This window comes from Drosophila takahashii, chromosome 3R, assembly GCF_030179915.1.
Source record: "Drosophila takahashii strain IR98-3 E-12201 chromosome 3R, DtakHiC1v2, whole genome shotgun sequence".
Lineage (NCBI taxonomy): Eukaryota > Metazoa > Arthropoda > Insecta > Diptera > Drosophilidae > Drosophila > Drosophila takahashii.
Genome location: NC_091681.1, coordinates 34598897 through 34625267, shown reverse-complemented (window position 1 = coordinate 34625267; position 26371 = coordinate 34598897). Strand labels below are relative to the sequence as shown.

Sequence of the window (26371 nt, the reverse complement as noted above, 5' to 3'; positions counted from 1 at the left end):
TTTTGTCTGGATATGACAGATTTACTGCGCCATACATATACGTTTATTTCCCGCGAAGAGATATGGCAAACTATTGGCACCGGAATCGACGAAGAAGTGGAGGGAGCAGGGAGAAAAAAGGTGAGGCCGAGATAAAGGACAAGTCAGCATCGATGTTACTCATACGCAGTGTGCACCAGACACGCAAAACGCACATACGCACCGTAGACAATTTGCATTTGCCATTTTCACTGCACTTCCCCCTTTTCACTCGCTTTTGACTGTCGTTTTTCGCGACTCGCTGCGCATTGCATTTTTCACATTTTTCATTTCCGTTTCCGTTTGCTGCCTCAAAAAGAAAGAAGAATAACCCTGCCCGTCCCTCTTTTTCTGCGCTTTGTGCGTTTATCTTGGCCGATTGCCTCCCTTCCCCTTACCTGCTTATTTGCAGATTAATTTGGTCCCACACTCACCTGGGGAGCAATTTGTCGCACAATCCTTTGTCGCCCCCCGAAACTCCCCCTTTTCCCTGACGAAAATGTGCCATTTCCGTCCGTGTCAATATGTTCCAACAATTTCATGCAGACTTTTTTCGTGGACTGACAAGAGATCTGCCTTTTCACCTAATATTGGTTTTGGCATATTACCCGTATGCTTGAATAGGCTGTATTGCTCTGTTAAAGTCGTAAGTTCCCATATAATATTTAAAAACCTAAAATATAAAACAAAATTTGTAACATACATTAAAGTACAGTTGTTACTTAAAGTGCATATTTCCAATAAAATTGTTTACAAAACGTATATTTTCAGTCGTTGATAAACAGAAATGGCTTGTCAGCTGTCAGAAACCAATCAGTATTAATAGAAGTTCTTTAAAGATCTTGATGATGGATTCCACTAATTTGTTCCTTAAGTGAGCATGTGTTGATGAGAAAGAAAAACACTATTGTTGCTGTCTGACAAAAGGCTCTTAAAACACCACAGAGCAACAGTTAATTAATTGAAAACGTTTTAAACGTCTGAAGGTCAGATTCATTTACTACTAACCTCAAATTAAATATTTCCTGAAATTTGTCTTAGCCTAATCTTAAGAATTTGTAATTATTTAGGAGCGTGGAGGTCACAAAAATCCGTATTTCTATGGACACCACCGAAACGTGTTCCTCATTTGCCTACGCAGCTCATAATCCAAAGGGGGAGGAATCATGTTTTCTTTTTTCGAGGGGGTTTACAAACAAGGATACAACTTGCTACTGCTGCTGATGATGATGATGTTTCCGCTGGCTGACATTTAACGCGCATTTAACTAATTTCATTTTAAATTGTTGACAATTAAGGAAAATTGCCAAGACGAATCGAGAGCAGGACCTCCTGGTTTTTCCCGTTTTTCCTCTGGCTTCTGGCTTTCCTCCCCCCACCGAACACCACGTGCCATGTCGCAGTTAATTTGTTGGCAATAAGTTGGAGCACCAGGCCTAATTACAACAACACGCACGACATGACTGCGAAATTTTCATTAAAATCGGCCCGTACTCGCAAGGACAATGCCAGTTGCAATGGAGTCCTTGGACCAGGATCAGCCCTTTCGTCTGGCATTGGGCCGTGCTGCCTGGTGGATACCCCATCCAGGAAGAGGAAGAGGAGCACCACCCTTTAACACCACCACCACTCAGAATACCAACCACTTACCTGGAACTTCCGCGGAGGATACGCGAAAATTGTCATTTTCCGCCGCTTTAAAGGATTTGCTACAGAACCTGTCGTTCCATTGTTACAGCAAATTAGTGGAGCCGGGTCGCAGGATTCAGGAGCGGTAGGTTAGGAGTGGTGGTTAGCCACATCCGGCTGGGCGGTGGCCTTTTTCAATTAGCATTAGCCATTAGCCGAATCCGCTGCCCACACAGATAAAAATTGCATCTATATTTCAAATTGATAGTTGGTATTTGATATTAAAAAAAATTAATTCACACTTACCACCGCGTCTAAGTTAATTTTTTAAGGAATGATCCTTCGAGCTGGATAGATTATACATAAATGCATATTAACAAAGATAATTTCTTTCTGTGCACCCGCAGTTTCTTTTGGTTCGTTTTCCACATAACCGCTTTGAGCGTTCTAATTGCATTCCTCTGGGGCACCTACACCAACGAGCAGGAGGCCTTGGTGACCACCATGTACCATCCGATGTATCCCATTTGGAAGGTGGAGTTTCCGGCCATCTCCGTGTGCAGCTTGAACCGCATCTCGCAACGGGCGGCCTGGCAATATGCCCACAAACTGTAGTTCTGCTTTGGAAATGATTTTTCTAGAGATTCCTATAAACATTTGCTCTAAATTACAGCAGTGGCAAAGATCCAAAGCAACGCAATGCCAGCCATTTTTACGAGCAACTTAAGGCCTTCATGTACATGTACTATGATCCCTCGGATTTGGTGGATATAGATAATGCTCTGCGCTTTCAGAGCTTCTTGGACAAGTTTGATACGGGAGAGGAGGACCTATTTTTCAATACCAGGAAACGAATGCACATTCTCACACCGAACTGCAGTGATATGTTTGTGAGCTGCAGAATTGCTGGGCGACTCTTCGATTGCATGGATCAGTTTGAGACAACCCTGACCAGTCATGGTTACTGCTGCACCTTTAACTATGATGGGAGGTGAGTTTTAATATGAATGTATATAGAATCTATACGGAGCTTAAGTGGTAAGTGTTAATATATTCGAAATCCGGCTCGAACACTCAAAAAATTTTTTTTCCTAAATTTTAGAAAATCGCCATAAAATGAAATTTTTTCTTAATTTTAGGAAATTTTCTGAATTTTAGAAATTGTTTTCTTGAATCTAGGAAAAAAGACCATAAAAACAGAATTTTATGAAAACCCTTTCTAAAATTTAGAAAAATGAATTTTTTTTCTTAAATCAATGGTGTTTTTTCCTAGTTTGCTCTCCAAAAGTTTTCTTAAATTAATGGCGATTTCGCCATTTAATTAAGAAAAAATGTACTTCAGCCCTTCCTATAATCTAGAAAGTCGCCATACAAAATACGGTAAATTTTTCTAAATTTTAAGAATTTTTCTGAATTAAAAAAAAATGTTTTCTTGAAAACAAAAAAGTAGAATTAGAAAATCACCATAGATTTAAGAAAAACTTTTTGTATTTCTTTTATGCTTCTCACTCTTTCTTCGAAACGAAAAAGAAGAAGACAAGGGGTTAGTCCGCGGCGCGTTGCGACGACAGTTTTTGGCGTATGTATGTATATGTTTATGTGTGTTTGTGCGTATGATCGAGAATTTTCTTGTGCGTAGCTGTAACTTTTATTGCGTTGTTGTTTTGGAAATGCAGTCTCTCGCGAGGGAGTTGCTTGCGTTGCGCTGCATTTTGAACCCTTGTGCTCAGTTTTGGATGAGCATTCAAAGTAATAAGTTTGTGTTGAGCCCATTTAAGAAAGTTAAAGTGCGATCCCTCTAAGAGGCAATTAATAGGTAAGCAATATAAATAAATTTAAATATAAATTTGGTAAGTGTGTGAAAATTTATGGTAAGCAAAGGCCATACTATTGCAGGCCGCAAATACTATCCTTCTCTAATATTAATTTTTATTTTTGATTGCAGGAATAATTTCAATTTCAGGTATTGTTGATAATTTGGCAGTAAGTAAATTTTAATAATAGGTAATATATTAAATACCTACTTAATATTAATATTAATAATTTTTATCTTTTTTGTTTTCTTTTCTTTTTTCTTTTTTGTTTAGGAAATATTTATAATGTAATTTTTATCTTTTTTTGTTTTCCTTTCTCTTTTTTCTTTAGGAAATATTTATTATCTTATTTTTATCTTTTTTGTTTTGTTTTCCTTTTTTGTTTAGGAAATATTAATAATTTTCTTTTCATCCTTTTTATTTTCTTTTCTCTTTCTTGTCTAGGAAATAAAATAGTAAAATAAATATGTATACATTTTATTAAAATAAATAAAATTTTCTGAAAATAAAAAAAGTCCTTTCTTATTTTAAGAAAAAAAATTATATTTTCAAGAAAAGTACTTTCTGGATTTAAGGAAATTTTTCGCAATTTTATGGCACTTTTTCTTGATTTTAGAAAAGTATTTCTGCTTTTCAGAAATTTTTTTCTAAATTTTGGAAAATTCCTTTCTAAAAAATACGGTAAATCGCCATCGACTGAAATTCATGGCGAATTTCTTGATTTAATGGCGATTTCGGGCTGTTTTTTTTTTGAGTGAAGGACTAATGCTGTTAGTATTAAAATAAAATATATCCGGCATGAAGGACCAGTGTAACTACATGATATCTTTTTAGATACGTTAATAAGAGGGACTTCAGGCAGCGCTACTTTGGTCCCGACATGGGATTGGTTTTGACTCTGAAAACGGACCCCAGTGACAATTTCTACAAGATAAATGGTCACAATGGGTTTGTGGTGGGTAGTAAAATGCAGTAATAATACTTCTCACTAATAAGCGTGCTTAGATCTCCATTTACGAGCCCCACAGCTATCCTGATCCCTATTCCGGAGGCGTGGCAGAACGCGTGGCCGAAACAGGCTTTAACACCTTGCTACCCGTAAGAGCCAAGATATTTGAAACGCTTCCCGAAGCGCGTAGTATGAGCCAATCTGTGGTAGGTTCCACTTAAACATCGCTTACTTATTTAAAGTTCCTTAACACTTTTTTCTTAAAAACCCAGCGCAAGTGCCTGTTTGAGAACGAGATGCCATGGATCTTTGCACGTCATTATACCTTCAGTAAGTGCATATCGGCTTGCAGGGCCCAGAGTGTCGTCAGTTTGTGCGAGTGCGTTCCGTTCAGCCTGCCGCACAGATATATCGATGGGAATGAGAAGCGAATCTACTGCACACTGCAGCACCTGGCTTGTCTCAAGCGTTACGAGTGTGGGTTTTAAGTGGAGTTAATCGCGAATTCATTGAATAAATGTCTCCTTTCCCCTCACCCATCCATGCATCCATCCAGTCAAGTGGTTGAACGTCATCACCAGTCGCGAGAATGTGACGGGCCTGGAGCACGAACTGCAGGACGCCCTGTTCTGCCCGCTCTGCTTGGCCTCCTGCACGGAGACCCGCTATAGTGTCCGTGGCGCCATGACACTGGGCCTGCCCACTCCCAATCCGACCAAGGGTCCAGCGTAAGTCCACTGGCCAAAGCGGATTCAGTGCGGTGCAAATTGCGACTCCGTTGTGCCTCCGATTCATTTACCATGCCAGGCTTTCATTTCAATTTCCATATGGAGTCAGTCGTTGGCCCAAACCCCCATTTGAATTGAGAGCTGAGCTTCAGTGCTGACATTATAGCTTATTTGTTTTAGTTTTTAATTTAAGTATAATCGTTTATTAACAGAAAATGATTTTCGGGCTAAAGAATTCGCGTTTTAGTTGGTGAATTTAAAACATTTTACAGCATACTTTTAATCCATCCGGCTCGAAGGACCATTGTTTTAAAAACAATCTTAGATGGGGTGGTAAAAAAGTATGCATTGGCCTACTTTTACACAACTTTATAATTGATTTAAGTTTTATTTCATTGTTTCGTTGTTCAACCCCATTTGCCTTTAATATTCCGCCAACACTGGTGGCCTGCCCTGACTGCTTGCTGTCGTAAAAGATTTTCATTTCGCAGGCGAAGCAATCCCGGACCGCGTGCCAATAACAGTTACGGCCCAAGATTCACTCCGGCATCCGGAAAGGTCCCCAGCTCATCCTCAGCAGGAACCTCCCCCGCCGAACTGGCCGTGGTTCGTATTTATTTTGCCGAAACGCACATTCAATACTTTCGCCAGATTATTAAGAGCGCCTGGTACGAGACCTTCAGTGAGTATTTTGGGGTCGTTTTGCATATCTCACCCACCATTTTATGTGTGTGTGCTCCTCGTGTTCCCAGGTACAATTGGCAACATCTGCGGCATTATAGCCGGTTTCTCACTGATTGGCATCTGTGAACTGTTGTTTTTTCTAGCCAAACAATTATGGCAGGCCTGTCGCGCGGAACTTCGAGCGGATCTCGCCCACATCCACGTCCAAATCCGGACGCAGGTAGCGGAACCGGAAGCGGAGCGGCCGATGAAGTTGTTTATTTTGCCGTAATTGAGCGGGATGCATCGTTAGCTTTAAAGCCCACTGATTTTTATGCACATCCTTCGGACCTTATGTGTACCGACCAAGCAACTCGAGTGCACTTACTTTGCATTGTCACATAAAAATAAAAATAAACAGAACTCACGTACGATTGCCAATTGGCGGGGTTGCCAAAAAGGCCCAGACGGTGACATTAGCGCCGGCCAGTTGCCACATTTCCCGGCTGGCCGGTTGCCCAATAAAAGGGCAGGGGTCACTCGAGCAGTTATGGACCACAGAGTCCGGAATTCAGAAGAAGAATCTACACAGAAAAAAATCGTAGATGTAAGAATATATATACTTTGAAAATCTTTGGAAAAAACTATATTTGAAAATCAAGATTTCTTAAAAATCTTCTATAAAAGTGTTTAAAAGTATTCAACAAAATTTTCTAAAATTGATAGAAGGGCATCTTTACTTAAATTTTCTCTGCATATTTTTAGGCTTCTTTTTAAGTGGTTTTAAGCCGCAAGTAATACATGTTTCGTTTGATAAATGTAATTTTTGTGTTAAATTTAATATGTAAAATGTTTAAAAATTATATTATTTTTTAAAATGTTCACAAAAGATATGTAAAATCCTCAATTATACTATTATATTACCTTTTTCCACTGTGCAGCACTTACAATCAGCATTATCTTTTATTTTGTCGTATGCAGAGTTGGCAGAAAAAAATGGGGAACACCCAGAAGCAAACAAAATGCGGCGCACCAGCTGCCCGAGAAATCAATGTGGCAAAATTGAGTATAGAGTACAGAGTCAGGGGAAGGCCACTCCATCGTTTGCGACAATTACAATTTCAATTATTCTTCTCGAATTACTTTTATCTGCCGGAGTAATTTATTGCCAGCTCAAGGAGAAATAAGCAAATTTTTGTTTACTTATTCAGCAAGGGGAAGTTTTTCTTCCACCAGATAGACAAGTGATTTGAGGCTTCATTAAAGCCTCACCTCAACGGTATCTTTTGGCGGGTTTTAACTTTTTGCCAATTCTTTTGCACAAAAGCAACGAAAATAATACAGACAGACAACGACGGCCCGTATGTATGCAAATTTGCCAGAGAAATTGAAATGATTTTCCATTGAATCTGTTCGCCAGTTGTTGACTTTGCCAAGCATAAAACTGCCTAAAAATTGCAAAAAATTTAAATGAAACGCACTCGATGGAGAGAAAACAACCGAACGATATCCGGCAAGCATTGTTAAACAAAGAAGTGTGTGGGGTTCGGGGAAAAAACGAGGCAAAGAAATCAGCAGGACTGCCGGTTTCAATCTCTGGCTTCGCTCCGAGTTCCGTAGTATTATCGCACAATACAATATGTATATTGGATTATTTCGTTTGTGCGAGTTTGGCCAGAAACAGAATCCAGGGATGCCAGAAAGCGGAGACCCCAGACCTTCTGGAACTCCAGGTGGGTGGCACTAATCCTCCCCCGTATAGAATTTCAACCAATAACAGAAATATGCGAAACAAAATCAAAAATACTTCTATGATTTTTTCCAATCCCAATCCCAGTCCTTTGGTTATTTTTTCTACCATGGGATTCTTTCACTCCCCTCAGGGAGCTGAAGTTTTTAATTGAATTCTCCATGGAGAGCGGAGTTTGGTGCTTCACTGCTTTTTGTAAGTTTCATGCCAAGTAACTGCATCAAAAGTGCAAAAAGTTGGAATTGAATGAGCCCAGGTGAGTTGGTGGGATTAAAGGAGGTGGAGGTGGCGTCCTAATAAGGAAATTACGTGGATATGTAGAGCACTAACTTTATTATCAGCATAAAGGATGCGTTGGGGAAATTTTTAATGGGATTGCAGGTGGGCGGAGTCAACGACTGACACAATTTGCACAGAAAGTGATTTTAATTATGTTGAAAATAAAATCAAGCTGTTTTTAAAAATTGTTATGATGATGACAGACATTCGCAGTTTGTGTATTTCAACTCTGGTTTTCATTAAGTTAAGGATTTTGTTTAAAGGAAAATTCCTTACTTGCAACTCATTCGAATTTATAGCAAAACTCACAGGAGAGTTAAGTTAATATAAAAGGAATGTATGGCCAAAAAGATAGAAAAAGTTGGCCTTAAATCAGTAGCAAACTGTTTTGCCTTGAAATTCCCCTAGTGCATAATCCATGAGTCTTTCAGCCAACCTAACATCCCTTTCCCACCCAACCCACTTCATTCCATTTCCACTTTACCATTTTCGACACATAAATAAAGCTAAACATCTTTTGTGGCCTTATGGGGTTAAGCTAAGAGGATAACCCCTCGACGAAAGCCAATGAGCGGAGGTCCCTGCTCAGTCCCCGTCGTCCTGTGAATGGTGCCCAAAATCCTGCAACCCATTTAAAGCACTTTGCCGCTCCTCTAGTTCAACTTGGTGTCCTGGCTTCCGTCCTTTTTTTGTGTTTTGCCCCGCTTTTAAGCACTGCCAGAGATGTCAAGCTTCCCGGCCGTTTAAGCTTTCAATTTCGTTGCTTTCGGGCAAAGTGTGTAAAACAATGGAGATCAACAGAGTAGCAGTGAAATTCAATAAATTCTTTTGGTAGAAATGTAAAAAACGCATTAACTCCTATTTAAATATGTATTGGGCTTTTTTTATGAATATTAAGGTCGATATATTTTTTACTATGGACTTTCAGCCGTTTAAAAGACATGGCATACCGTCAAATCGCTATGCATATGGTAAATTTTTGGTGTTGCATACGCATATCCTGTTTACCGAAATCTCCCTCACCGAGATTCTCTGACTTTAAAAATGGGAGAAGGAAGCAATGTGGCGACTTAACCTACATGAGTGGAAGGGAGAAAAACAAATTCAAAATTCTAATTCATTGGTCATCTTTAAAAAGGACTTTAAAACTTTTAAGTTTTAAATTCCTGAGCTATTATTGTGTCCGCTGCTGTAGTTGGGTTAGTGAGTCACCGGGTGGCGCTGAATTATTTAAAACGCGAGTGTCACGAGGCCGGAAGAGAAAAGGCAAGGGAAGGGGGCACCTAACTCGGCTGTTTCGAGCATTTCACATTTCGCATTGTTCAAGTGCGTGTGCCAGCGAGCTTTTGGGCCTGTGTGTGTGTTTTAGCCAGTATTTATTTTTCGTCTACACGTTGTCTGCCGCCTCGACGACGCTTTCATGAATAAACATGCAAACAAATTACTATACTCGACAAACCCAAACAAAGGCAAAGCTCGCGCTTGCTAAAATTTAGCACCTGCGAACACAGCAATTTTTTTCATTTTTTTTTCTTTTGAGAGCAAACAATGAAATGTAGGCTAAGATTTTAATAGCAATTTTTGTGGTGATTTTATTTTCCCTAACTTGTCCCTGGGCTTTCATATTTTCAGGGGGAGATTGGGGGTTATTGGACAGCTCGTGACGGGGGGTAATCTCTTTCAGCACCCAAGCTGCACATGCTCCATTGCATTTCTAAGCATGTCCTAATGCTCGCTTGAATGGCTGGCTCAGTAGCTACTTCCATGGACTCAGCTTGCGTCAATGGGAAAACTCACTCAAGCATTTTCCACCAGACAAGTTACAGTGGTGATTGGGAACAAACAACTGGAATACTTGAAAAAAAAATGTGTTTGATAAATTGAAAAGAAATACGAGTTTAAACTAGGCCTGAAAAATATAGATAGTTTGCTATTTCTCGACATTTAAAAGGGTATTCCCTTGAAAACATCCATATCATAGTTTCAATATTTTGAAAATATCGAAAATATCGATGCTTTCAAGCTCTAGTTTAAACCTTTATAATTCAGATTTAATTTTTAAATTGGAATGTTAGATTGTTCGATTATATTCTTATAGAAAACCTATACCTTCTCTGTGATTTTATCTCTCACACCACTGTACTCGATGGCATCGTTAGAAAGGAGACGAAATTTCAAATTCGGAGCTGTCAAAAATATTTGAAATGTTCTTAATGCATAACTCCCGCCCACTCGAAAACTCAAAAACTCTTCGCCCCTTCCAGCGGCTAGACATCAATCAACACCTTCGACAATTTGATTGGCAGCAGCAGAACGACAGCATGAAAAATAAATCTGTCATTTGCATTTCAAGTTTCGTTTGAAATCAATATGAATATAGTACTTGAAAATCGGTTCTTGTTGCTGTTGCTGTTATTATTGTTATTATTATTGCTGCCAAAGTCAATTTGTCAAAAACATGCCACGCCCCCAACCCCGAGAGCCGCCTACAGCAGATGCTTGTCAAAGCATTTCATTTCGTTATATTTCGTTACGTTTCATTGCATTTTCTGTTTTCACTGTGGTCGCCGAATAAAGAAAAACCCTCAATGTTTTCTTTGCAGCTTAAAAACCGATTTCGCCCCTCGTCTCCCTCTGTCCACAAATGATATATGTAAATATAAATATGCTAGTGTGTGTATGATTTAAATGTATATATTAAAACCGCATATTTAATTAATATAAAATAAATGATCGGGAAATAAATTACGTTTTTCGGGGGACAAGGGCATGGGCTATGAATCGAATGCACCAGACCTGAAATGCTGGGCTGAAAAATATTTGTTCACGCTTTTTGGCTTTAATGTTAACGCATTTCCCCTGCTCCTTTTTACGGCCAGACTATTTGTTTAAATCATACGCGAGTATTGAGGCATATTTGCCGTGTCGGTTAAACGCTTTTGCAATTCTTTTATCTCTCCGCGGAGTCGGATGGTCGGAGTCTCGCCGGTTAATTATTTTAAGCTTCTTCATTACAACGAGTTGAATGGGCAGAGGTCCGCAGTAAGTTGTACATATGCTCTTGCATATTATCCGGCGGTATAATGTTGCCTCATACCTTGTGCTTTTTGTACTTTTTATCTGTAGGTGCTTGGATTCAATTATGTCCGCTGTGTCAAGTCTCGCTGGTACCGAAAATATTTCCGCTTAATTAATAAAAAAATGCAATAAAGGGAATTTCATTGAATTTTTTATAAATGCAGAAATATTTTTGTTTATTATTTGCTAAATAGAAAGATATTGGATCAAAAACTAATGCCGTATTCTTGTTTATTTGTTAATTGGATGCAATAGAAATTTAATACATATTTTCTAGTAACATCATTGATGATATTGCAGAAATAATCTAATACCCGATTTAAAGTTCTTAAAGATATTTTCAAGTGAAGATAGATTAAATAATTATTAAGGGAATTTATAATAGTTGTACTAAATATGTCTAGAAATTTCTTGAAAGTCTGCTCGAATTGATTGATTTAAATACAATTTAATTGCGGAATCGGTAGAACAAAACCCGCTTAATATTTAACATGTGGGCGTGCCAGTTTTCCTCTCTTTCATATCACAAGTAGCTGGGAAAATTGCTGTATACACGCGTACTTGCGAATACAGCAAACTCAGACTCACTGAGGTTGTAATTTTCGTTGGCGAGAATCTGTGCGAAAAATATCCTGCAGCTGATTTTTAATTACGAAAACACAAAAAGGATGTTGTTGCGACTTCGTGTGTGTAAACACCAAGCACACACACACACTGCAGGATACCCAAGCACACACACATATGCACACTCACCAACATCTGCAGACATTCCTAGGACCTCAATGAAGCCATCGTCTCCTGCCAGCAGATTTCAATTTTTGTGTGTTAATTACATTGCCTGCATAAGTTTGGGCGGCCCCTTTCAGTGGGCGTGGCTAGGAGGCGGAGGGGGCGTGGCCCAGGCCCAGTTGACTCCGCTTGTGCTTGTGTTAAGCATTTTCGGCGCTTGTGAATGTTTAATTATCAAAAATTTGCACTTGATCCTTGTTTTTCGGCTCTCTTTTCTTTTTCGCTTTATAGTCCCAGTGTGTGTGTGTGAGTGCGGCTTATGGTAATTGCATATGTGTGTGCTTAATGTTTTCGCAAAGTGTGTGCTCTATATCTATTACTGCGATTATGCGAGTGATATTTGTAGGATAACATTGTTTCGGAAAAATCTGATGCGTGAATACCACATTTTCAATAAAAAGCCCCTGCTCGGGCGCCACTTGATAACAAATAACGCAGATCTATAGCAAAAAGTTTTAATTTTTACAGGTTCCTTATTCACTACCTACAAAGTATATTGTTTATAAAGTTTAATGTGTAACAGTTAAACGTTTTATTATACTTTTTATAAAAAATCCCTGCTCGGGCGCCACCTAATAAAAGTAGTCTCTAAAATTATGGTTTTTGGTGTAAATTCTAAAAGTTTCTAAGACATATTTAACTAAGATACGTATAAACCCAACATATGCTTGATTATTTTGTGTAAGCTGCAATTTGATTTGCCCTTGTTTTGTTACCAGCTTGCATAATTCAGGCCAACGAGTGCCCTATAGTTGCTCTCTCGCCTATTTACTTATTAATGCACTTTAACAGCAAACTCTGGCAAACAAAAACCAACAACAGGCCAAATTATTTATAATTACAAGCGGAAGAACACCAAAGAGACGGGGATATACCGAAAACAAGGCTAAGTCGCCGCACATTTTTCATTTTTATTTCCTGTAGAGAATATAAATCCAAAAAAAGCAAAAAACGCAGCAATACCAAGATAATTTAATGCCTTTAAAACAGCGAAATGCCGTTAAGACCAAACAAAGGAAATCGTTTTCTGTAGGACTCTCTTCCCCTCGGTGTTGTCTGTTATTATCCCGTTGTCGCCTGACAAATAAACACATACAGCCGGTCGGTCCTCTAAAAGCGACTGCAATAACAACAACAAGAACATTAAATTAAATACATAAATCATATTTTTTTTGTGCATGCCGACAGGGCGGCGATAAGGTGAGGGAGTTTTACTTTTGGTGGATCTGCGGTTGGGGGAGGCAAAAAATAAAACTTTAAGGCGCCCCCCAAAAACGGGGAACAGGAAATAATGTATAATAGTCGTTTTTTCGTGTCATTTTGTTGTAATTAAAATTGTCTACCAGTAGCAGACACTGTTTATCATTTCCTTTTTTCGGGGACATTGGCCGTCTGGATTAACGGAGGACTTGAAGTATTTAAAATGGGGATTAATTTGGTGTGTTTTGTATACACAACAGAAAAAAAGTCGTCGCGATCAAATTGATATGCGCATGTAAATTTCTTGTGTTTCTCTCCTTTGGATATTGAAAATAGAGCGAGATAGCGCTTAAAGTCAAGTCAAAATTGATACCACATAACGTAAAATCGATCATCGTTTCATATCAAGTCTTTTTTGGGTGAATGTATAAATAAATTTAATACATATTAATTATTTCACTATTAAGACTTCACTAATGGTTAATCTGCTAACCCATTTTAATACACTGCTCCATTAATACCCACCAAATAATTAATAGGCACTAGATCATGCCACGCCCCCACTTTGAGCATTAACACTCTGCCAGACACACAATCACAGGCGCACTCTTTATCGCACAATGTATCTGCATAATTAATTGTTAATGATGATAAGATGGAATTAACCAGCTTTCATGTAGGCCTCGATAATAATTTATGTATGCGAGTAGCACAGATTTAAAATTAATTTCATATTATTTGCCAAATCAACTGTAAAAGCGATAAATTAATAGTTCAAATAAATCAGCGGGGGAAAAATCAATTGAGGTCTATATTTATCCATTTTTTTTGAAGTCTCTTTAAAATCTTTCCATGAGTTTTTTTCTTCTCCAACCAAATCTCCATGGGATCCAATATGAAAGGCCCACCCTGAGCCTATTTTGCTGGCCCTTTTCAGCCAAGGATTTATAGGTTATCCTGGGAAATCGAAGCTGTTGAGGGGCTAAGGCCAAAAGTGGTTGCCTAAATAAATTCACAAATCGGTTTAGTCCCGAAGTTTCTGCTTGGGTTTTTCATGGGCTGTTTGTCTTTTTTACGAGCTTGCTTGGTTAATGCAAAAGTTACTCCGTCAAAGGGGATGGGGGTGTTAAAAGTGCTTACCCCGCTCTAAACTCCCCTTTTCAGGTTAACTAAGCAGCTTGGCATAAATTTGTACTTGGCTTTCAAATATTTGCCTTGCATTTCATTTTGATGAACAAATTTTTTGTACTGTCACTTTTAATTGTTGCATATTTAATGTGTGGCCGCCGTAGCTCATTACTCGGCTCACTCGGTTTTACGGCCTTTTCACGACACTGGCGCCCATCAAATTTCCCTACCGACCTACCGCTTCCGTTGCATATTTTAGTTTACTGTTTGCTTGCTTAATTCCCGGGATTTCTGTACCCCTTCTGGGGTTTACCTTCTTTTTTTTAGTATTACAAACACTGCCCATTATGAACCCCCATGGCTCGCCAGGCCGGTACATAATAATTTCTATGTGCAGCGCTGTAAAAGTTGCATAAAATAAATGTGCACCGAAAACCTGCAATAATAATAAAAATAATAATTTGCGTTGCCAACGCAATGACCAAAGCTCAAGGGTCGCCAGTTGGCAGTCGCAGCTTGGAATTTTCCAGGGTCTTTCGTTCGTTTGCGCTTTTCTGCTTCATTTTAAACGATGATACTTAAATTTCCATTAAAGCACTTGCCGCGGCCATCAATAAACGTGGCCAGGAGGGAAAAAGAGGTGGGTTCGTGGACTGCGTAGTTTTTTACCCACCAAAGTCAAGCGTTCTCTGCGGTTGCCACCCAACAAAACCACCCATTTTATACGGCGAAAGTGCGGGTGGTCGGTACAAATATTTACAGTGCACAACTTTTGCAAGTATATAATAAGTTTGTATTGGCCAGAGATGCACAAATTATACTGGTCAGGGTGGGGGAGCCCTGGTTATTCTTGAATTTAAATACAAATTGCTCTTATTGTCATTTACAAAGGGCGAAACTTTAATATTTTCTTCCCCTCTGTGTTTTCTATTTATTTACTGCGTTTCTGTTATCCACAATTTTATAATCTCGGATAGTTCCATCTCTTGTCTTGAGCTTTTAATAAAAATCTACACAAGAAATATAAATATTAAAAACGATGGAAGGAGAAAAATGATTGATATTTTCGATATTTTTCACAGTATGAATTCGATAATATCGATATTTTAAAGGAAAAACACAAACAAAATATTTGGAAAATCAAAAGGGATAAACTTTAGAAATACTACTGGAATAAAAAGGGTGGTCTGTATTATTTTAATATAAAATATTATTTCATTTTTTTTATATACATTTTTTAAGAATTTATTTCCCATCCCTTTTCCTTTGTAGGCCTGCCAATGCCGAACAAATGTGTATATATTTATACAATTTATATGTAAAGCGAATGCCGCAATGACGAGTGCCACACAATTTCATTACTGGTTTCTGTGTGGGCATTCCTTTTTTCTCGCCCAGTTTTTCTCATTTAAGCAACTGGCCAGGCCGCAAATATTTGCACTTTAAAATGAAATTCACGCAAAGGCAGCAGCGCATGGATTCAGAATTTCTGGACTCTGGATTCTGGCCTAAAAACGAGAAGCAGCCAGATGAAGAGTTGCAAATGCCCGCCGGCAAAGAACTATGTATAAACTGCGAACTGCAAACGAGAAGCGAAGAGTTCAATGCAATCCATGGCAAAATAATTATATAATGTTGCCAGCTGGGAATATATTTATGAGCTTAGAGGAGCTGCTGCTGCATTGTTGACTCTCTAATTTCTAGGTTCATGGCCTCCGGGGGAAACTGGAAGATAATGATTGCTCTTGCCGACCCGTGGCAGGCTTAATAATAATGATAATGTGTCATAAGGCAATTATTCAGTTGCAAAAGGTTGCTGAAGGGAAGCGCAGCGCCATAAATAAATATCCTGCAGTTATTTGGAGTGTGTGTTGACAGCGAAATTGATTGCAATTAATGGGGCCTCTGAGGTGGGTTATATGTTGTATGTGCCTATATATACACATATCCTCCTGCTGTTCCAGTCGAAACTGCTCTCAAGACGGGTCTGAAGTGCAACAGTTTGCGCCTGAGTGGCTCGGTTCAAAAGATGTTGATGGACAAAGCAAACAGCTACAGAAACCGAAACAGAAACCCAACCATTCAGGCCAAAGTGAAGTCGAGTCAAGACATCTCGAGATGCCTTTGCATGGCTTATCAATTAGGCAAATTAGTTGTTTATGCTTGAAATGCATAACTGCAGCTAAGTAAGCCAAGGCTCTACTTACTAAGTTGTTTAGATAAAGACGACTCTGGACTTAAAGATGCTGGGAAAACATTTGAAAATCAATTAGGGACTGATTCGGTTGACCCGGAAGGCACACAGAGAAAAAGAGCAATGGAAATACCGGTTAAAAATTAAATAGCAAGTCAAGTGGCGATAGAAATATCTAATCTTTTCAAATCGATTATTTAGGTGTCGAAAAGTATGCAACATTAAATTGTAGATCATTTTCATTGCCTACTTTTAAACACCTTTAAAATGCGCATAGTGCATTGCAAGTACCTAGAAAAGTTACAGTAAAGGAAACTAATGGTGCTGTAAAATATCGTATTAAGGTGCTTAAAAGTATGCAACAAAAATTTTAAATTTTTTACTGCATACTTTTAGGTACAATTATAACACTAGTAATGACAATTATTTCTTCCCCATTTTCTAGTATCTATAAGGTTATTTAAAAATCAAGTAACCTGTTTATGTCTCTAGGATATTACATATATTTTCTTGCCGTGCAGCCAAGCCAATTTGGCTATGTCAATAAAACGAAAGGACATGAAAGAATGGCAGCCCGAGGGACTCTGCGGAACTGGGACTACGACCAGCAAGCATGTAAATATTCAAATCAAAAGCGCAATTGAATGTGCGAGTAAATGTCATCGTATCTCGCATTCAGATCTTTGATTGCCAGCCATTCAGGACGGCAAGTTTATTGCACTACACTTGGCACTCAGCCAGAGTCGGGGAATCCCATTCACCTGCTTTTTCTGCTTTTTGGATTCCCAGTTCCAGAGTTCTCCAGTTCTCCATTTCTCTCCGGTTCACCAGTTCGAATGACACTCGCCGGGAATTGACACAGAATAGCTGCCAAATGCCAGGGCACAAAGCGAAATGAGGAAGTGTTTAAATAAAAAAGAAGGAGCAAGAGAAGAACTAGGACTGTGGACTGCCCAGATATATATATATATATAAGTAGAGTGTCCATATAGGGTAGTAGTGGTTGTTGCAACAGGAAGTTGGCACTGCCAACCTGGAGTGGCATTGATCTTAGCATTGGACACGGCTGAATGCTAAATGCTAAACGCTAAAGCTGAATGCCGATGTTGAGGTTGAGTCGCCTGCAGGTCAGTCATACTTAATTCCAAGTGGGTTTCGAGTTGCCAACTTGATATTGAATCATGGAAGGGCTTTAGTTTCGAGTGCCTGGTTAGTTCGTTGAACCGTTCGAGTGGATGTGGATAGCGTTGGAGGGTCCGCGCTTAAGTATTTAATGGGCCACTGGGATTAAGCTCGAGGGTTGCGTTGCTTTGAGAACTGCATGTATGAGGAAGTTTTACTGGTTAAAAGTAAAACTTTCCAATAATTTATTTAATTTAATAGTTTAATATATAAGAATTTATAGCCGATATGAACAATTTAGACAAAACCATTAAAGTTAAAAATATTTGTTTTTACTTTGATATTTTTTTGTACCCGTAACAGTCGATTTACTGCTTTCATAACTAGTAACGGGTATCTGATAGCGTTATCTCTTGTTAAATCTCTAAGCAATATGTTTAAACCACTCTTCCGTTTGCTTTAAAGCCAACCTTCATCTCTTGATCAAGGCAATTGCATCTTACCAATGTTTGCTCAATCAATTAGCCCCACATTGCGTATGATTGATTTAGTGTTGAGTAGTATTTATGGCTGCTAAAGGTTCGTTTATCGATGATGGTCGCACATTTAGTGCGTTCGTTTGCATTTCACCATTTCACGCTGCTATTTGCGCCGCAGTGACTTGCAATAGCTAATAAATATTTGTGCAACGTTGCGTATGACTAATGCGTTTCTGCCCATGTGTGTGTGTTGTGTGTTTGTGCATAAATTAAATGCCAACCAATGCAAATAACCCAATACGAATACCGGCGGCCGACGGTTGTTTGAATTGCGTTTAAATTCATTAAAATTTAATACATTTGGAAAATTAATTAAAAAGCCACTCAAAGTGTCGGCTTGCTTTGCCCGCGGGCCGTTGATTTGTCCATTCGATTATGGCCAGTTAGGCAAAAAGGGCAATTAAAACTCGAACAATTGCCGCTGGCAATTAAAAGTGCATAATAATTTTCATTTTTTTGCTAGCTTTCAAGTGTTTTTAGTCGGGTTTTTTAGGTTGACTTTTAATCTTTTTTTTCAGATGCATAAATTCAAATATGAAACGTGAGCCACAAAAGGTTGCCAGGGCACTTTTCATTTCAATTGTCATCTAGGAGTTGCCATGGGGAAATTAAAAGGCAACTCCAGTGGCTGTGGGCTTTTTGTCTAAATGTGTGTTTTTCCAGGGAGTATTTTCTATAGTCAAACACGTGCACGTGGAGATGACTTCACCGGCATTGGCATTAAGTTGTGCCGAGATATCTGTGTGTGTTTGCCCGCCGTTCCACTTGAGGTGTCTTTAAATGCGACGAAATCTTTATGGAGTTGCCTATGCGCCGGCTTACAGAGGAGCATTTTCTTTTGGCTGAGCCATAAGTACAGGCATCTGTGCGAGGAGCATCCTATCTGCGATGCGTAACGTTGCTGGGATGCTTTTAAGGCCTCGCAAACAGAGTTTTTAGACTTTGTAAGCCTGTGTGTACCAAATGCTGGCCATAAAATGGGTTTTGTACACAGAAAAAAAATATCAGTTGAACTTCCCTAACTCGAGGTCTTTTTATGTAGAAATATATGTAAATATATTTATGTCAATATGCGCATGGTAAATTTCATATGGTTTTTATCGTGCAATACCGATTTCTCTCTCTCGGAGGTTCGAAATAGACAAGATAGCGCTTAAAACTACATGTTTGGGTGGGAGAAAGACATTTCGTTTACATTCCGATAATACCAAGTCGAAACTTTTACCACTTAACGCTAAATCGATCATCGTTTCAAAAAAATTTTTGTTCTGGGTGTATATTTCTGGGGTAGAGTATCTTAAGTTCCTCTGTCTTGACTCCATCAGCTCAGGAGTATTCCCAATTCTGTAGCCCCAAGCCTTTTCCTTTTTCCCCGCTGATGTTCTGTATGCATTTATACATTTATGCTAATCGCGTTGGTGCGTCGTAATGCCGCTACTTTAAGTCGTTTGGCTTTTAAAGCCCCAGAAAGCGGCAGAAAGGCAGCTGCCAATCCGAAACCCAATCCCGTTCTCAATTCCTCAGCCAGTTACATTTGGGACTGACTGAGTTTGGGTCTGGAGTCCCGGGATCCCCGACTTGGGGAGCTTGGGTAGCCCACCTATGTATGACTGCTGTGTTGGGGATATTGTGGTGCATTTTCTCAACATCCTTTCATAACACCAACTCACACAGACATACAGCTTCCTTGTCGGCGGATACTCACAATGCGCTTTGTGTTCGTTCGACTTGTTTGAAAAACTATTTTACATTTAAGCGCGAAATTCCACACTATGAATGAATTTTTCATGAGCCCCGTGGACAGGGGCACTTGACTTGCTTTATCCCTACATCATTATCATCATCATGGTGCTTTCGGGCGGTTCGTTCGGTCTGCTGGGATCGGGATCTGTTGCGAGAGACCGAACCCTTTGGTCAGCTCCATGGCATTTTAATTGAATTGATTATTTCAGTGGTCGGGTGTGATGTTGATGTTTGTACACCGAAGTTCGCTTGGGTTTTGGTTCTCTTTTTTCTTTACTAGACTGGCCTGGCACGTAGAAATAATAATGATTTGCTCCTAGACTCTCCAAACTCTAGACTCCCAACTCCTTTGCATGCGAATCGCTTTGGGAGCCCCCGGCTGAATTGTATTTTATCTGCTGCAATTTAACCCAAATTCCAGCGCTTGGAAATTGCATTTGGAGCAACGCTTTTAGGTTGCAAAAGTGCAGCAACAAACAATGCGGGCGTGTCCAGGTAAAGAAAGGCTAAGACTAAGGCTAAAACGAGAAAACAGGGCCCAGAACAGGAACAAGAGACCACCACAAGTCGAGAACAACCCAGTCCAAATAAGCTCCAGGCGCAGCAATGTAAATTGTTTGTAATTTGGCTCTGCTCTGCTTCGTTCTGTTCTGGTTTCTATTCTATTTTTGCTTTCTTTGGCTGGTAAGTGCTTTTGGCATTCTAACAAAATGATTATTGATCACTTAATAAGAATTTTTCATACAATGGCGCCACGGAAGAAGCAGCCAAAGAGGCCGAACCCCCTGCAAATCTGGTCTTTGTCTGCATCTTTTGCCGCCAAGGTCCTTGGTCACAAAGGCAATTTTAATGAGCTACCCACGCAACGGTGCACTTTAATGCAAAATAAATACGCCTGACAAATTGACGGGGAAATGTGAGGGGGGTCCTGAGTTTGGGTTTCGGTTTGGAGACATGTCAAAGGGAAAGTATCCATTACTTGCTGGAAAGTTGCGCACTGCCCGAAATGAAAGGCACCTACAGTTCCTTTAGTTCCTCCACCACTTCCACCTCCACGAAGTCAATTCAATTCATTCAGCGCAATTTCAGCAATTCCTCCTGCGATAAGAAAACAAGAAATCGGGAATTCGGTACACACAAAGAAAACATGTGTAGGAATTTTATCTAAGAAGGTATCTTTGTGTGTGTATAAATGTATTCTTTTGTGACTCTTTGTTTTTTAAAGTAGATATATTAATACATACTTTTAATATAAGAAGATAAGGTATAGGGAATATTCTTCTTCTTCTTTGTGTCTCTCTCCACATAAAATTCCATTGATTGGCTGTATTATAAAACAGATCAATTCCAGATCATAGAATTTCTCTCCGTGCTCTTTCGTAGTTGTTCAATCGAGAACACCGCCTCGAATGTCGAATGTATCTTGTCCTGATTTTTTCTACGTGCCCGTAATGATGCCGATGAAATGCCATGGCAATTGAAGTCAGCCTTCAGCCCGATAAAATATATATTCAAAGGCGGATAGCTAGCTAGATAGATGGATAGAGTGCATGGTATAGTTCCGCCCAGACAAAAGATGTGCTGCTGCTGACAACTTGAGACGAGATAATTTGCTACTTGAATGCAAACGATACGTAGTCGATTCCGCATCGAAATCAAAGTAAATTTGAGTAGTCTATAGATACATATATATAGCTGAAAGTGAATCATGGGCAATATTTGGCATCGATAGCTGGGCAAATTAATTAACGAGTTGGCAATTCGTTTATAATTGAAAACACTTTTGGCAGCAGCTTAGCCTCAATTTTCAATTTGCAAATCGTGACTTTGCCCGAATTGGCTTAATTTATTTGAAGATTTATCTGGCAAAAAGCATTTATGACATGGATTTACGATTTTAATTTTGTCAAAAGGCTGACAAATCAAAGCCAAAGAAGCCAATCCAAATCGAACTCGGCATGTGACGAGAGAAGGAAAGTGATTTCTCAGCTGGAGTTTTCGCTTTATGCGAAAAGTTAATTGCTTTCGCAGCGAGAGACGAGATTCGAGAGACTTTCATGAACTTAAAGACTTTTCCGCCCCCCGAGAGGAGTGACCCATTTATGGTCCGTTTCCACTTCCACTACCATTTCCACTGCACTCCAATCAAAAGTGAAAGAACTTACCTTCAAATGCACAGATAGCCATCTCGATGCAGTCGTCGTATTTGCTCGAACTGGAAAAAGTATCTCATGGCTTCGTTCTGGCTCTTTCTCCCCGCTCTTTCGTTCTGTAGATTGTAGATTGTCATTTGGCGATAAGGCGGAACCCGCAAGGCTTAATCTAAATGAAATCCAGATACATTTGTAGCCGCTGCGACCCAGTTTCATTCATGTAATTGTAATGAAAGCAAAACTATAGTGACTCATAGGCAAATTTTACTTTTTACTTTTCCCCGTGCTCTCCTTTTTTTCTCTATTTTTTATCTTTAGCTCGTGTTTTGGTTTTTATCGTTTGCCATTGAAATGGCCAATGCTTCAATTGAGGCTCATAAATTTTTACAGCCTGACAATTTGTTTATTTATCTAGGCATTCGGGCGTGTCTATTTTTAAATGGACTGACTAACTGGCTTTCGCACCTAAGAGAACCCAGAACCCATAGCCCAGAACCAAATCAGGGAACTTGCTGGCAATTAAACGACATTTGCCAGACGACAAGACAAACAATGACAATTACATTTACAATTGCTAAAATGTAATAAATTTACCCGGGAGTATTTGCAATTGTTCCGTGAACTTTGGGGGTGGGAAATTCATCGGGCCAACGCCCTTTGGTGCTCCATTAATTCCTTGGTACATTTTTATTATCCAAACAAAAGTTTATTACACACTTAGCATAACTCAAATTGAAGTTCTGCCAAATGGAAACGCCCATTCGCTCGAAATTAACATTTGATTACAAGTCAATTTCACTGGGAGTTTATTGTTGGCCATTAATCAATATAGTAAACGATATACACACTTAAATGGAATTTGTTTATCAATATTTTAATTAGGCTTTGTCGACGGCGAGTGCTCATCAAGATAATTCATTCATATATATTCAATAAATTCGAATTTATCCAAACGCCTTTTTAATGTGACAGGCATTTTGATAAATTAACCCGAATCGAATTTTAATTATTCTTGGTTTTCAAGTTGAATACCGTTTTAGTTTAATTAGATTGATATTCATTTAGATAAAAGGTTGTATATTATTTGATTTTGATAAATTAGAATATTTTCAAGTGCAACATTTAAGTTGTGCCAGACTTTAATTTATGACAGCAGTAAATAATTGTGCAATGCCAGCTTTCGAGTAATATTTTAGGCTCCTATCAATCACCTTGAAGACAACGCAACCAATTAATTAATGCTCTGATATCAGCTATCTTTCAGATAGCCCGCAAAATATTGTTGAACATTGCAGGCCATCCAACAATGCCTACTAATTGGTAGCATATTCATACCATGTTGCAGCCCAAATCAAATACATTTCGAGCACAGCAATTTATATTGAAAATTCCACATCAAAATTTATGCTCCAAAAAGTGCGCACAGCAGCAAGAAAATAAAAATGAAAAGAAAAATCACTTGCCAGGCAAGAGAGCAAAGAGCAAACAAGCTGTATATGGGAAAAATCTAAATGTTTTCCTCGCCCGGTTATTATGTACATATATCCATCTGGATATCTCGAGGAGCACAGAGCACATGCCCTCGGCTCCTTTGGGAGCAACTGGGTTGAAAATGACACACCATGAAATTACATTTATGCCTGCAGTGCAAATACTTTACAGTTATGAACATGTCGCTTTCTGCCACACAGAAAAACCAGTTTTACTAAATAAATTATATTTTCAAACAAATCGTAAATATAAAATCATATAATAATCTTTAATAATATACTAGAGTTCCTATTTTTATTTGAAGGATACATTCTTAGATATATTTTGTATTTATACCCTGACTATAATAGTAATATTTTTATATAAGAAATTTTAAAATCAATAAATGATCATAAAATAATATAAAAGAGTTGTTACTTTTATTTGGAGGTTTATATTTGAGCTAAAACTGTTAGATATAAAAATCTAAACTGAAAAACCAAAATTCGGGAATATTTTTTAGAACCAAACTATGAAGTGTTTTTATAGTACTCTCACTTTTTCTCAGTGTAGTGAATGTGATGAGGGGCCTTCTCCACGAGACTGTGTCTAATACACTTGAAACTCTCTCGCCGGGCGTCTCAATGGGTCGTCGGCGCTGTACGAGTCCATGGATTGAGGTTTCCAATGGGCGACGGCCCCAGTCAAATGTCACATTTGCCACTTGCAACTTGCAGAATGTGTTGCAAATATTTATACACTCGCACATCGCACATTGCTCATACGCAGCGCGCAGGACTATTTGATTAAATTAGTGCGAAAGTGCTGGGCATGTCAGTTACTTGCCATGTTAATAATTAAGCTGAAAAATTGCTTCCTGCGGGATTTCCATTTCCATTCCCTTCACCCTTTTCCCTGCAAAAGTTATGCAAATATTTTGCTGGCCCGGCAAATAACTGTGTCAACTTCTTGTTCTCCTCCGAATGAATATGCTGGCATTTCTGTATTTCTGGGCAGGACTTGAGTTGTCAGTGGCTTAATTAAAAGCGGACTGCAGCGTGAAATTCTATCAAATTGCAAATTGTTTCCGCCTGTAATTCGAGAGCCCAAACAGCCAGCCAGCCAGCTAAGTAAACAAGAAGACCAAAAAAAGGGGATGGGCTGGTGCAAATTGTGGCAGCCATAAGCTTGCAACACCTCATTTAAGCGCTTTGTGTTGCAAATTTTTTGCGTATTAAATTACAATTTGCCACGGCTTGTTTGTTTGTTTTTGTTGTATCCAGTAGCCAGTAGCCGTGGCAGCAGGAACAACACCCGCAAACCAAAGCAAACAGTCCGGCGTCAAAGCGCAGGAAAACAGACAGACAGACAGACAGAAGCCGATCCCTGAAACTGAAACACAATGCCAGCTAAATAAACAAACAGATGCAATAAACGAGTGCGATTCGGTGTGGCAAGGGTTCGGGGATCGGGGCTCAGATACCAGACAGCAGATTGAAATGCATCCATAAGCCATAAGAGGAACGGTAAGCCCAACCCAATGTCAATGGCGCTGCAAAGTAAGTTTTAATCTCCCGCAACCAACAAAAGAAACTGATGTAATCAATTAACTTGCTGCGAAGTCACAGACTTTATTTCCTTTGATTTAAAAATATTGCAGAAATCCCCCACTTCGTAAATAAAACTCTTTGCACTTTAAGAAATATTTGAAGCTTCCAAAAAAAATGGTAGCTTTAATAAATAGTAGTAAGAAAATTCATAGAAAAAATTCCACCGTTTTCACTAAAAAAATCCTAGTTCCTTATTTTCATCAAAAATATCAGTTTATTTATTCAAAACGAATACAAAATTGTCAAAATTTGGAGTGTGTTTTGGGTCACTTTTTTGTCTTAGGAAACTTTAATGAAATTAAATAAAAGATATATTTTCTTTACCTTTACCTTACAAATATTAATATTTCATTTCTTTAGGTGCACGTAATCAAGACAAAGGCAATTAAAAGTAATTGCATATCAATATCAATAATCTGTTCAATGAACTTGCACTTTGTGTCCGCTGATTTTTCGCGATGAATTTAAGAAAATCCCAAGGAAACCTTTAATACAGTCCCGCAGACTTAAGAGTGGGAGTGGGAAATCCACATCTATAACTATCCAACGGTTATTCTGTCCCCGCCAAAACTACTCGTTTAAAGCGGTAAGCCCGCATCATGACCAGAAAAACAAAATGCAAATTTTTAACGGCAGTGAATTTTTCTTTTGTTTTTGCGCTGCTCTGCAACTTCCGCATTGTTGACCATGAATAAAAATTTAACTTCTTATTGTTGGGGACACAAGGCACGTGGGTAGGAGGACTTCTCCATCCAGGCAAACCAACAAACAAACAAACCAGCACAATCTGGCCATGTTTCGCCATTCAACGCCCACGACAAAAAACGAAAGAACTTGCGGTTCATTGATTTTGCCATTTTCTGGGATCCCTGGGTTTTGGGTTCTGGAATCTCTGAGGTCAAGTGAAGCGCTCCTCGGGGAAGCTCTCTTCTGGCCAGTCCAGACTTTCTAAATCCAGGACGCCATTAATCTAGCAAGTGTCCAGCAGTATGACTAAATTAATTTTTGTTCTGGTAGCCGACGAACAAGGCAGCAGAACTTGTACTCCGGTCGTGATTTATAGAGCACTCATTTAGAAAGTTGCTCAACAAGGCGAGTTGCCTACACAGAAAAAAAATTGACAAAAGATCAGAATGATATGTGCTGGTCAATTTTATATTTTGTAAAGATCATTGCATATCTTTTAGATATAAATTAAGATTATGTTTATCTTATTTGTTTTATTTTTTCAAAAATACTAAAATTGGTAGTTAATATGATATGATAAAATATCAAGGTGATATGTTTGATTCATATATTTGTTATGAAATAAGGTAGAATTAACCCTATTTCATATAAACTATTTTTTTCTGTGTATGCCTGCTGCCTGTTGCACATTGTTCTTGGTCTTCTGGCCAAGTTCCTTCTTGTTACAGTTTTGTCGTGCCTTTGGTGTTGCTTTTTCTGGCGTTTTCCTGCTTTTCCATCGGTGCCCGTACCCGTCCCAGAGGCCACTTTTCGTTGCCGGCTTGTTCT

General features: G+C 38.9%; 1 protein-coding gene across 1 annotated transcript; it reads left to right on the top strand.

Moving 5' to 3' along the window:
• The first annotated feature begins 1523 nt into the window (after positions 1-1523).
• ppk24 (pickpocket 24) lies at positions 1524-6093 on the top strand. The gene is made up of 9 exons (XM_017142893.2): positions 1524-1792; positions 2055-2258; positions 2321-2638; positions 4296-4409; positions 4490-4616; positions 4683-4887; positions 4967-5138; positions 5630-5820; positions 5891-6093. The coding sequence occupies exons 1-9, from the start codon at positions 1524-1526 to the stop codon at positions 6091-6093; spliced, it is 1803 nt and encodes a 600-aa protein (XP_016998382.2).
• Positions 6094-26371: the final 20278 nt, after the last annotated feature.

Bases quoted from the DNA above. Each gene is read 5' to 3' on its own strand.
- ppk24 (XM_017142893.2), top strand. From the start codon at position 1,524: ATGCCAGTTGCAATGGAGTCCTTGGACCAGGATCAGCCCTTTCGTCTG. The intron at 1,793-2,054 runs GTAGGTTAGGAG...GTGCACCCGCAG, and splicing joins GGTCGCAGGATTCAGGAGCG to TTTCTTTTGGTTCGTTTTCC. The intron at 5,139-5,629 runs GTAAGTCCACTG...TTCATTTCGCAG, and splicing joins AATCCGACCAAGGGTCCAGC to GCGAAGCAATCCCGGACCGC.